This window comes from Ambystoma mexicanum, chromosome 4p (genome assembly GCF_040938575.1).
Source record: "Ambystoma mexicanum isolate Mex_15411 chromosome 4p, UKY_AmexF1_1, whole genome shotgun sequence".
NCBI classification, from domain to species: domain Eukaryota; kingdom Metazoa; phylum Chordata; class Amphibia; order Caudata; family Ambystomatidae; genus Ambystoma; species Ambystoma mexicanum.
Window position 1 is genome coordinate 742,655,386 of NC_090927.1, and position 13,703 is coordinate 742,669,088.

The following is a 13,703-nucleotide window of genomic DNA, read 5'->3' on the forward strand; positions in this document are numbered from 1 at the left end:
GGTGACAGATTTCATAACAGATGTTTGAGATTGTTTTGAGAATGGCTTCTTCAACAGGGCAGAACATTTGACTGCCATTATAAAGGGGCGGAATATGCTCAATTCAATACAAAAATTGATAGATCACGCACTGCATGTAGAAAAACCAGACCTTTGCAATCTTCCAGTGGCATTCATTCAAACAGTGACAGCTATTTGAAAACGCCCCTTCACTTGCGCGGACTGTAATATACCAATGGAGAAAAGAAATCCTTTCTAGGGTGTGCAAGAATAAATGTGCGTTTTTTTGTTTTTAAATACACTGATGATTTCGGGGATGGGCTGTACAATCAAGAATGCAAAAACAAGACTTCAAAAGCAAAACAGTGCTTTAGCATGCTTATGTGACAGTGTTTTCACACATGTAAGTACATTATAACACGGTAAAAGGGACAAGATTTGAAAGGTACGGCCAACACAATAATACACTCGAAATTAATGGCATGGAACGACTTTCATGTGCCCAGACATCTGGTCACAGATCTGCAACTCTAGGCTCTCCAGATGTTTTGGGTTCCGATTCCCATCAGCCCTGGTCAGCATAGTCAATCTTGGCTGAATTTGGGAGTCACAGATCAAAACAGCAAGTTACAGACCTTGTCCTCTTGAGAAAAGTTGTTACTATTTGCATGAAAGCGAGTAACCTGCCAATGCACGCATTCATCAGATCCCTCCAGCACCCACAGTAGTCCACCTACATGGCCAATCCGCATAAATATTCAGCATACTCAATATCAAAGATGGGTGCCTAACACATCCATGTGCATATTTAAGAGGAGTTCAGAGAGCTCCATCAGTATAAAACCGAATTAATTGAGGAGCATAGCCTAACGCATCAACACATGCCGATCATTTTCATAAGCCAAACAGGACAGAACATGTTCAACTATTGAATACATTAAATCCATAGAGTCAACAGTTATTTTTAGCAAAGGGAATGCCTGCGACAAAATAATAAGATGCATGAATGAAACAGGATCCTTTGGAGTGCTAAAACATATTGCATCCATGAATTTGTGGGCTGCACTTTGCAAAAGCTAACATGCCCTTAGAAAATACATAAATAACTTATAAACGTAAAGTGTCAACAAGCGAGCCTTACGTGCTTGTGGTCACTTGATGATTAAATAGAAAATGAAAACAAATGTAATGAAAATAGGAATAACTTAAGTGTCTTTTCTAGAAAAGAAAAACTATGTTCCTTAGCGCAAAAATCGATTAAGGCCAGGAAGAATTTACTCTCTCTTTGCTTTTCCCTTTTTCTTCTTTTTTCCATTTTCTACTACTGGTTTGTTCTCTTGTTTACACGCCCCATTTGCAACTGCTCCGTTCACTGCCATCTTTGTAGACTTGGTTGATCCCTTGGGCTCCTTGTATGTCCGGTAGTAGAAGTTAACAAAGAGAACAATAAAGGTGATGGCGTAAATGATGAGTGCCCAGTGCATCCATTTTGGAAAGGGACAGTCGATGTAAAGAGACAGGGCTGTGTGGCCAATTGTTACATGGAATTGAATCTGAAAGATAGGCAAGTGGGACACAGTTAAGAACAGACCACACATTTATGAGTGTATGCAGTTGGACTTTTCAATACAGAAATTAATATAACTGCAGCTCTGATGTAGGAGCTTGCCATTTCAATTGGATTTGGACAGTGCACACTCCGTTATCCTCGCTACACTAATCCCGCATTGCCAGACTTGTGATTCAGCTCACAAAGACGTCACATTCGCCCTGTCCACTCAGCAGTCCCCAGTTACTCCATTCTCCAGTACCATGGTCATCTGCTGTGCCCATCCACTCTCCTTATAACTGCACAACTGCTGGAATACAGAAATGACCAGTAACATTAGGAATGTTTGGTCGCTCCACATCAAACAGCCCATACGACATCCCTCCCAGATGCCCTCATAATAGCAGTTAACTCCATAACGTATCTCTGTGTTGGTAAGTTGCAATCAAACGGCCTGCGCCACTTTTAAGAACACTCCATCTTGAATAGCTTTGAACTTGTCTGCTAGTGTGGATTTAATGTACAGGTGGCAAAGCCATTGGCTCGGGTCTCCACATGAATCCTGAGCACAGCCGGGGGAAGAGGGGCATCATTGTGTTTGGCTCTTAGAACCAAGCCACAGCCGAGCCAGCAAAAGACCATGGCTTCCTACCTCCCCACCTCCAACAGCAAAGGATACATACCTGCTGTCATTCCTCCCCAGCCCCAAAGACCCAACCTGATCACCTGTGCTCACATGCTCCACAAAAAAGGTCCATATTTAGCACCCCAATTTTGGCAAATATAGCAGCACATAGAGATTATATAATTTGCCCAGGATCAATCTCCAAGTTAAGAGTTGAACTGGCATGTCAGCCTAGTTCGCACTTCTCGATACTTGACCACAACTCCTCGACCCTACTAGGTGCACATTTGAGTAACTGTCTTTCAAGAACTAAAACAACATATTGTATTATAGAGAGGACCATTAGAGTACACACATTGCATTATAAAACAACCTAACAAATATAGAAAGCCTTCTAGAAACATGCTAATAAAAACGAGAATGAGTGTAGCTTTGTTTCCCTACAAGAAAGGGAGACTAGTCTTTGCTGGGATGGATGCTGGGTGGGTAGGGATAAGTAGGGTAGATTGTCACAGCCTAGCCATACTAGTCACACGAGATCTTATGAAGAACTAGTCATTACATCTTCCCTCACTTGACAATTAAAAACCCTGAGATGTCTGGTCCGTGGAGCGCATCCAACAACGCCCATAAGTATTCAAAACTGACCTTGTCCCACACAATGATAAAAAAATGGTGTAGAATGGATATGCACACTACATAGAAAAGGCCCATTACCCCCTCAATCCTATCCTCCATTGCACACCATTGCTGGCCTTCTCTCTGTCCTACTCCCCTCTTCATTCCCATTCATCCCTGTGCCATACCCATCTCGTTTGAACATTCTTGAACAGACCTTGCCTTCTCTACTCAATCTCTTCGTGCCCCCCGTTTTTCAGCTGGTATGATCCCAAATCTGAGCTTCTTCTCATGAGCAGCCTCCTTTACACAATTCCTCATTTTCCATACCTGAACATCTCTACTAGTTTGCCCACCCACCCACTTGTCCTTCCTCCTGGTATTTAGTTTTTCGCCTTTCTTCTCATTCGCCATTTGTCTTTTTTTTACTTTCCTCTTGAGTTTTCACCTCCTTATTTTCCTCAGCTATGCCTCTGGTGTCCTGCTCCTCCATCGAGGGGCTTTCACATCATTCAATTCTTTCCATCTCCTGCCTCACACTTAGGCTCCCTTAGTGCCCTACCTAGTTTGCCACACTAGGCTTCTTTGCCCCATCCTTTTGATTTGCTTCCCCATTGTATCCGCTCTCACCTCATCCTATTCTTCCTCCATCGCTAACTGGCACTGTGACATATTCCCTAATTGCACTATCGTAGTCTTTCCTTTCCCCTGCTCCAAATATGCAAACTATGAAAAAGAAAATCCTTAAATGTAACCCATACTTCAATCCACAGGAAAAAGGGTATACAAATGGTAACTAAATTTGGCTTATCAAATATGAATAGACAAACAACCAATTGGGTGGGGCACATTCAAAGATAGACGGACTGCGACACTCTCACACTGTTTTGAAGGGACCTCCATTGAATCATTCGAGAACATGTCAAAAAGGTTCGATCTCCCAAGACGTGAATTCTGGAGATACAATTGCGAGACTTCCTGAGAACTTTGCATCCAAAACTTTCAGGAAGGCCCGGGGATCTCACACTTTTTGTGACATATATATAGATATGGGAAGAAGGTGATCTCAATGGCATATCATCTGCTGACAGAGGAAAAAGTTCCTCTGCTGCTGCATATCAAGTTCCAATGGGTAGAAGACCTAGACTGTACATGGGAAGGACATACATGCCAAGATATCTACTCGACAAGAGCAAAATAATTCAACCTGCTTGGGGGGTGGGGGGGGGGGAGGAGGGGCCCTGTTGGAGAAGGAGCGGATCAAGAGGATCCTTCACATACACGTTATGGTCGTGCAAGTGTGTCTCTCCTTTTTGGAAAAGTGTCTTCCGAACAATCGACGGCACATTAGGGATGATCATCGATAAAATGGGACAACAAACAGTGCTGGGACTGTTGCCAAATGCAGAGGCCATGCCCCACCAGAGAAGAGATGGACTCTCCTAGCACTGATTAACTCCAGGAAAACAATACTGGATCCATGTAAATCAATGGAAAGATTATATTGGGCATCAGCTTTTGGAAAGCTTCTGCAATTAAATCAGAACTGCATCACCAGTGTAGAAGAGCAGGCGAACCACCCTATGGGAGATATGAGGGGTTTAAATGTCAATCCCAGGAGATGTTGAACAAAGATTTTGATACAAAGGTTAAATAGTGGAGTAACAACACAATCCTGCCTTACACCAAGTGTATTGGCAAATGGCGAAGTACAACCCCATTCCTCCCATATGCAACATAATGGGAGGTCTTCGAATATAGTTGCATAATCATGCTTTATCCCCATCTATCCCATGGAGCAGTGACGTAACATTTGCAGACTAATCTTGCGCAACACCATTGACAATACCACAAAGGTCAAATAAAGGGCAGTTTTTTAATCTGTGTGTGCCACATTATTGCTTCTTCCTTCATAAATCCCATACCTAAAGCATTTATGCTTAGAGAAATCAGAACAGCAGACTGCAATAAAACGGATAGTATGAGGGGAACAGTCCCAGAGTGCAACCTAGAAGACTACTCTCATCCGCTCCTTCCTCAACAGAGTAAAGATTTGTAGGTGATCTCAGATCAAGATGGCGAGTTTGAAGAGGGCATGGAATTTACTACAAGAAACTGCTGCCAACATGAAATGTATCTTTGTCAAAACAAATTCTCAGATGGGGGTGACCCCTCCCCACCCTTGAGTGTGCAATATCTTGCAGGCAGCCCCTGACTCTGTGCTCTCTCGCTTGGCAAGGGTTAAATGTTACCAGATATGAACTAAGGTAAATATGATCTTGTATGAGATGAGAGCAGACGCTGCACATTTAGTTTTGCCAGTGATCTACAATACTATTGGCAACTGTCCCATGCTTAGAAACCCTCTGCGGCCTGAATTAATGATTCAGCACATTCGAAAACTAGATAAACTATATACATCTGTGGCACAAGATTGATTTAGCATTTTTTCTTAACAAATCTTGTCCAGGCGCCTTAATCTAGTTAGATTAGGAAAAAGATTAAGAATGACAATCCAGGGCCCCTGGCCCACCACGTTTAAAACTGTTGGGGCCCTTCTAGATCCTTGCACGCTGCAACTCAAGCTGCATTAATTAACCCTTTTTTCACTGTCAATTGTTCGCTGCTCATGCAAAAAAAAAAAAATATATATATATATGCAATCTGTTGGGGATTCCAAAACACAAAGTTTGACCGGTGTCTGACACAATAAGCTGTGCATGGGACAGGGGCCGAAGACATGCTTGGCTGTGGCCCAGTACAAGTACAGCGTGTCGGGTAAGTCAGGGTTACCAGGTGATGATATTGGCAGCCCTAGTCAAGGCCCTGGGTACCTTACTTTTTCCCCCGAGCAGGGAAAGGGTCCTTCCACCCAAACTCTCCTTCCTGTCGCGGGCATTACTGGCGTCCGCTGTCTGACATCCCCATCACCTCAAGCCCAAACCCAAACAGGGACACGGCTGGGTGAAAGCAGTTGGTCCATGCCGGTTGATTGGTGACCGACTTCCCTCCTGGGAAGGGCTGGACTTCCAGCCCTGCCCAGGTGGAGCTACTCTGCATTGTGTGACTTATTTCCCGCATGCCTCTGCACGCAATGGCACGGGAACCATATGGGCTACGGCGCTGTGTTTGTGTCAAAGTGAAATGGGCAATAGTTGGTGGTAAAGGGATGTTGGTGTGAGGCAGCGTTTGTGGCATGGGACCATATTCCGAGGCTATTTGACAATGGAATGTGTCAATCTACGGGGCCAATATGAAGTTGCATGGTGCATTGTCAAAGTGGCAGAGGGAATTGTTCTGGGAGAATGGCAATGGGCAATATTCGGAGGACAACATGAAAGTGTTGTGGGAAAGTATCTTACAGCAAAGTGAAAGTGGTATACGGCAATGTATTGAAAGAAAGTGCAACAGGCAAGGTTCTGGCAGCAATGTGGCAGTGGCATCTGAAAATATACGGGGGAGCGACATGAAGCCGTATTCTGGAGACAATGTGAAAAGGGCAGCAGGTAACTTTGCAGGGAAATTCTGGAAGTAATGCATTGCGGCATTCGAGAAGGTACTCGGACAAAGACAAAGCAGCATAAGAAATGTTCTGGGCCAAACAAAGTGCAATATTCTGAAGTTAATGTGCGAGAGGCAGGATTATTTTCTAGGTGCAATGCAATAGGGCCAAAAGGAGAGTGCCAATTTCAGGAGGATTAAAATCTAGTCTAGTGCAAGACAGAGGGTTTAAAATGAAAAGAAATGGGTAATAAAAGAACTAATAATGTGGTCAAATATAGCGTCAGACTAAAGCAGAAGAGTGGAAGGGCTGTGGAACTTGGGAACAGAATGGAGAGGAGAAAGGAACACGAGTAGTGAATCGTTGAGTGGCACAGTGATGGGCACAGGAACATGGAGAGTGGAAGGAGCATGACAACAGAAGCGGGGAAACAGACTGCTGCAGTGCAGCCCAGAGCAAGGGAATGTGGAGAGTGGGTCAGGACCACAGAATAGCAGCTATTCACATGGCCTGCTGCTCATCTGGATAGGGTTTGGCCACTGGACATGTAGACTACACTTGGTCTTTGCCACTGGTTCATTAACCTAGAGAGCTATTCTGCTGGGAATTGGACTGTCCATTTTACACAGACCTATCTTAAAATCTCAGTGACCCATTATGCAGCCCTCTGCAGTGAAATATGTGCGCAGAGCAGGCTCAGCTACTTAATTGTGACAAGTCACAAGATCACTTCTGACCATACAACGCATCACTTTCATGGTTTAAAATTAAATGCCTTCATGTTTTTAAATATTGCCTGATCTCAGCCTCCATAAACGCAAAACCCTTGTTGCATGTTTAATCTTGAGAACATTTATAGATCAGAATTCTTTTTGTTTTAATAATCGATAGCAACACATGCTATTTTAGAGGCACTGGAAGAGGAACCAGAGAACGTGCATGAGTTGCGGTTAAGCCCTTTTGAAGAAAAAAAAATCTTTGTTAAAAACAGTAACATGTTGAAAATGTACTATTCTGTAAACTGTACATATGAAGTTTATATAATTAGCAAGTTTAGTATGAACTAATTGGGATAGAGACGGAATAAAAACGAAAATAGAAGTTCAAGGAGTTTTTTCGCACAGCCTGTTTGTCCCATGGACCTTTCATGGCCCTTCCTTTCAAACACCTCTTAGACCCTTTCATTACAATTGCACACGTTATTTCCGGCTGCCAATGTTCGCTCTGCCTTGTTTAAGCATTTGCTTTTTCTTTCAATGATTTCCTGTAGAACCATTTCAGCCAGTTAACACAGTACGTAAGGCTAGGTTTTAGTATGCCGAGTTAGCATTTCATAGGAGCACTATTGGGTGAGGAGTATCCCTAAACTTCCCCAGGTTTCGGCCCTCCTGCCACACACTGTGGGCCGGGGAGTCTGGTGGAGTTACAAGAGTGCCGGGAACGGGAAGCTAGATAGTGTGTTGGTGCTCTTGCACCCACATGGCTACCCCCCCAGCTACTTAGCCGCTAACAGAGGGACCGAAAAGGTGGGCCCGGGCCAGAGGAGTGTCGAGATGCAACAGCATGGTAACCCTTTGCTCTCTCCTTGTCTGCCTCCTCTCCTGCCCTGCTGCCTTACCCAGCAGGAACAGGGAGGTGGGAGGAGTAAGGAGCAGGTGAGGTGGCAGAGTAGAAGGAAGAATGCCCCTGTCCCATGGATACTTGAGTACAGTGAGTGTGTGCCCCCATACGCCCTCTTCCCCAAAACACACAATTGTCCTCTATTATCGTGTTAGCGTCAGCACAAAGTAAAGACAGATTAGATTCGAATCCTGGGTGCGTTTCTCCATATATTCATTATGTTACCTTTGGACTCTCTGTAGTCCACACAACATTGTTTCAGTCAACCACAGTGCTCCTCCCAAACATGCAGTGAGATGGTTGCAGTCAATTAGCACAAAGAATCTCAGTGTGACTGTGATGAATGAAGACATATAACCAAAGGCCTCGTTAAGAGTTTGGTGGTAATTCAGCAGTAAATCCACCGAATTATCGCAAAACTCATTGCCCACCCCCCACTTGATCGCTTGGGTATAGCATGGTATTAAAAGTTGTTATAGTGCAGGGTTGATTCCCATTTTGGACTCCATGGGGATTTTGGCAGAATTACAGCGAGCAGTAATTTCAGAGCAATAATTCTGCCTTGAAGTGGCAGATTTACCTCGATCACGATGCGGGAGGAAAATCTGCCAGTTTAAGTTCAAACATGAAGTTCGGAGGTGCAAGAAAAAACAGCAGTAATTCCGTTGCTCATGGAATTACCACCAGTTTTCTCCTGCTGAACTTGCAATGAGGCCTTTAGTTTTGATCAGTGGACATTCACATTTTGCGATTAAAAAAAAGTAAACATTCTCAACTGTCTGTGGGACTTACCAACTGTAATATTGTCAAGTATCGTTTCCACCACAAGTATTTCTGTACTTGAGGTCCACATGCAGTCAGTCCATAGTACAGGTACATTACAACATGAATAGAAGCATTCATGTGTGCTCCAAAAAAAGCTGTGGGGTAAAAAGTATTCACATTAAATACAGTGCTACAATAACAACGACTATAGATTAAAAGGTTGATTTAGTTAACTGTACAAAAGGTTATACACATTTTCTTGCCTCACGTTTGCGGTGGCCTCAAAAGTACAGGAGGGAAAGAAACTAAAAACTTTCTTGGGAATAAATACCATTTAGATCAATTGTAATTTTAAGAGGCAAAGCAAAGATTTCTGAAAATTCTACATAAAAGCCTACGAACAGATCGTTTTTTTAAAGAGCCCACCCTCCCAACTTGTCTCAGACTCCTTCACCCCAAACTACACAAGGTAACATAGCCATTTGCTTTGCTGGGCCAAGTTTTTAGTATAGACCATGAATGTCTTCTGCTCCCAGATAGATTGGTCAGCCAATCACAACTAAGGCCAGAGTTCTCAATTTTTTAGATGGGCTTATTGCATATACACTTATGTCTGACCGCTCTGTGAAAAACCCACTGAATCCGTGAAAAATCCTTTGATGGTCTACTGAACTCAGCCACAACTGTGATATGACTGATGGCATAACCAAATACAAACCACAGCTGTCCTTAATTGCTAAGCCATACATTCATTCATCATTCAAACTTTTTCAAATTGAGCAGCACAATGAAAGTGCATAACATTAACTAATACATTGAAAACAAACAAATGCACTAAATATATCCTGCACATACACACGAAAGTTCATTTACCATACATCTATTTATCAGCTGATATAACCGGCGTTGCCCAGGCTTTCAATTCCCTCATAGGTACAGATAACTGCAAAACTTGGTGCAAATTGTGAAAAAGTGTGGAATTGTATAAGGAACACACGCACAGCCACAAACCCACTTATGAGTGAGAGAAAGAAAAAGAGAGAGAGAAAGAAAAAAGAGAGAAAGAAAAAGAGAAAGAAAAAAAGAGAAAGAGAGAAAGCAAAAGAAAAAGAAAAAGAAAGAGAAAGAGAGAGAGAGAGAGAGAGAAAGAGAGAGAGAGAGAGAGAGAGAGAGAAAGAGAGAAAGAGAGAAAGAGAGAAAGAGAGAAAGAGAGAAAGAGAGAAAGAGAGAAAGAGAGAAAGAGAGAAAGAGATGAGCTTACCAACTGGTAATGTTCTTTCGACTGGATGTTCCTCCCACGTATTCCTCATCTATGACAGTCGTATCTCGCTGCTTTGAAATAAAAACATTTTTTGGCAGAGGGTGCTGTGCACGAGGTCGTGCCGTCGATGTCCCTCGAGCGGCGCCGTGGAGTGTCAACCTCACTCCTAGTACAAATAGCTTGCGCTGCACCCGTTGGCTTCAGTTCTGTTTTTTCGTTAAATAAATTGAGGAACCATCCAGGCGTGCCCCAGACTGTAAGCTCTTCGCAAACGCAAAGGGTGAATCACGTAAATTGGACAGCGGGGTAGGTTGGGAGGGGTGAGAAGGAATACATGGGAGGAACATCCAGTCGAAAGACCATTACCCGTTGGTAAGTAACTTGTTCTTCGAATGGATTGTGTCCTCCCACGTATTCCTCATCTATGATAGACTCCCAAAGCAGTAAGAATTCAGGAGCTGGGAACACTATTTAGCTTTATCATGGATGTTATGAAGTACTGCCTTTGCAAATAGGCCTTCTTCGGAAGATGAAGAATCTAAGCAGTAATGCTTAACAAAGGTATGAATTGATGTCCAAGTTGCAGCTAAGTAGATATCAATTACAGGGACTCCCCTCTGAAGAGCCGCGGAAGTAGACATGCCCATCATGGAATGAGCTCTAAACCCTTCCTGCGGTTCCTTCCCTGCTAGCTTGTAACACTCTGCAATAGCCAGAGTAATCCAGCGGGATATAGTTTGTTTTGGCACTGCTAATCCCAATTTAGGACCAGTATAGCCCACAAAAAGATGGTCATCTTGGCATAATCTTGCCATTCTCATATATATAAAAACTCAGAGCCCTTTTTGGGTCTAGTCTGTGCAACCTCTCCTCTTCTTTGCCCAAATGAGGGGGAGGGTAGAAAGTTGGAAGTATTATTTTTTGCGACAGATGAAAGTCAGAAACTACTTTCTGCAAGAAAGATGGTTTAACCTTAAGAACTACCTTATCCTTATGAAAGATCGTATAAGGAGGTTTACATGAAAGAGCCTGCAACTCACCCTGCGGGTTGATGTTAATGCCACAAGAAGGGCAGTTTTCAATGTCAAGAGCCTTAATGGGCAGGAATGGAAAGGCTCAAATGGTATGTCTGTTAGAAACTTCAACACAAGATTTAAATCCCAGGCTGGGACATGAAATGGTACTCGAGGATACACTTTAGTGAGTCCCTTCAGAAATTGGATAACTAATGGAATCTTGAAATAAGAAACCTCCTCAGAGGAGTGCTTAAAAGATGGAAAGTGCAGCCAAGTATCCTTTTATTGTACCAATCTGGAGCCCCAGATTGGCCAGATGCAATAGGAAGAACAGCACTAGAGGAGTGCTGCATTGAAAAGGATCCACATTCTTGTCCTTGCAGCAGTCACTGGACTTATTCTAATGACACCGGTACAAGGATTTTGTTGCTGGCCTTCTGGCCGAAAGCAAACTTTCCATTATGTCGTCCGTGATGTCCCAATCCTTTTATCTCAGTCTCTCAGAAGCCATGCATGAAGGCCGAGTGTCTTGACCTCTGCATGGAGAACCCAACCTTCCTCTAGCGAGAGAAGATCCTCTTTGTGGAAGACATATTGGAGGGCAGATGCACATATCCAGAAGGTCCAGGTACCACGTCCTTCAGGCCCAATCCGGAGCAATTAGGATCATGGTCTTTCCGAACTTTCTCAACCTCCTGATCACATGTGGAATGACAGGGACGAGAGGAAACGCGTACAAGAGTGGAAATTCCCAGTCCACTATGAACGCGTCCCCTAGAGCTCCTCTCAGAGGAAATTCCCTTGAGCAATACTGTTCGCACTTCCAATTCACCTCGGTCGCGAACAGATCCACTTGAGGGGTTCCCCAAAGATCTCTTGAAGGACTTCCTGAGCTAGTTCCCACTAGTGGGAGACTGTGCTCTGCCTGCTGAAAGCATCTGCCGCTGTGTTCTGCTCTCCGGCTAGGTGAACTGCCGACAGGGAGATTCCTTCTTGTACTGCCCAGAACCAGAGCTGCATTGCCTCTCTGCACAGTGGTAGTGACCCTACGCCTCCTCTCTTGTTAAGGTAGTATAGAGCCACTGTGTTTTCCGTCATTATCAGGACGTACTTTCCCCGTACAGAGGGCAGAAAGGCTTTCAGTGCTAGTCTAATCGCCCTTGGCTCTAAAAGGTTGATGTGTATTCTGGCCTCCGATGGAGACTAACGACCGCTGATTGTCAGATCGTTGACGTGGGCTCCCCACCCCGTGAGTGAGGCGTCCGTCACTACCGTTGTCTCCAGCCATGGCTGCCAAAAAGATTCCCCCTTGAGAATATTGTCCCTGCAGGCCCACCATAGAAGGTCTTGAGCCACTCTGCTCGGGACCCGCAGAAGATCCGACATGTTCCCCGAAAACTGGGACCATTGAGTCCTGAGGGCCCACTGAAGGGATTTCATTCTCAATCTGGCCTCTGGCACCAGAAAAATGCAGGATGCCACGAGGTCGAGCAACCTCAGAAAATCATAGGCCGGTAGACGCTGGGTATTTTGAAACTTTACCATCTGCAGAATGTGTTGAGCTCCCAACTCAGGAGGCAAGGCTTTCCCTGAGGAAGTGTCCAGGACCGCTCCGATGAAATGGAGTCTTTGGAATGGTATCATATGGGACTTCTTGTAATTGAGGGAGATGCCCAGTCTGTGTAGGAAGTGGCAGGTGATTCTCAGATGTTCCTGGGACTGTTTGGTTAATCGGGGCTCGTTCACCCAATCGTCCAAATAGGGGTAGATGTGAATACCCCCCCCCATCCTGAGACTTGCCGCCACTACTGCCATCAGCTTGGTGAAAACCCTCGGGCGGAGGTCAGCCCGAATGGCAGAACTCGAAACGAATGAGAGCCACGAATCTCAGGTACTTTCGGTGCTGGAGATGTATTGGTACATCACAGTAAGCATCCTGAAGGTCCAATGATACCAACCAGTCTTGGAGTTGGGGAGCCTGAAGGATCTGAGAAAGCGTGCTCATCTTTTACTTGTCCTTCCTTAGGAACTTGTTCAAGCTTCTTAAGCCCAAGAGTTGTGTCTGCTCCGCATAAGTAGCACGCGAGCTGCTGATCGCATTGCAAACCTCAGTAGCTCCTGCGCTATAACGTGAATAATCCTGCCGATCCACCTACACTACGCCAGCTCCTCCCAACTGAACCTATCGAACTACTGAGCAGTATCTCCTGCTCTGGGACTCCAGAGTCTCCAACCACCACACACTACGCTCAGACTTTTTGCGACTCTACCAATTCGTCCCCTCCTAGCAGCTTCCACTATATCTATACACTCATATGTCTAGTATCACAATTTTTCGTGTTGTATTTGTTTATATTTCACTATTTAAATAGTGCATATTTCGCTATGTAAATGAACACTGGTACACTTCTGCTTCCCAATAACATTACTACTTCCTTGTACACATTTCCGCTACGTCCATTGTGAACCCTTTTCCTCAGATAATGCATAATCTATGCCCGCGTGTCAAACAAGCTGTATAACTCGCCTCTCTGGTGTTTGCCTCCACACACGGCTGACCTGAGAACTTACTGGTTATTTTCACGTCGCTTCTGCCTCTCTGCCCGCATTATGTGCCTACAGCGCTCAACTTCCCCGTCGTTGACTGCATGCCCACTGCCACCTTAACGTGCCATCATCAACTGAAATGCTTACGACCATACACTGTATATATAATGGGTTACTTATAACGCCTCGCATAGTCTGCC

The 13,703-nt window shown here is 44.4% G+C and overlaps 1 protein-coding gene across 1 annotated transcript in view; it reads right to left on the minus strand.

Annotated features, from left to right (window-relative positions):
• Positions 1-350: 350 nt before the first annotated feature.
• The window catches only part of ELOVL4 (ELOVL fatty acid elongase 4), a 253,873-nt gene continuing 240,520 nt past the window's right edge, over positions 351-13,703 (minus strand). Inside the window, exons 5-6 of the mRNA XM_069606299.1 lie at positions 8,707-8,834; positions 351-1,553 (exon numbers count right to left, since the gene is read on the minus strand). Of these exons, the coding sequence (XP_069462400.1) occupies positions 1,275-1,553; positions 8,707-8,834 (407 nt within the window). The 3' untranslated portion in view covers positions 351-1,274. The remainder of the gene's footprint in view (positions 1,554-8,706; positions 8,835-13,703) is intronic.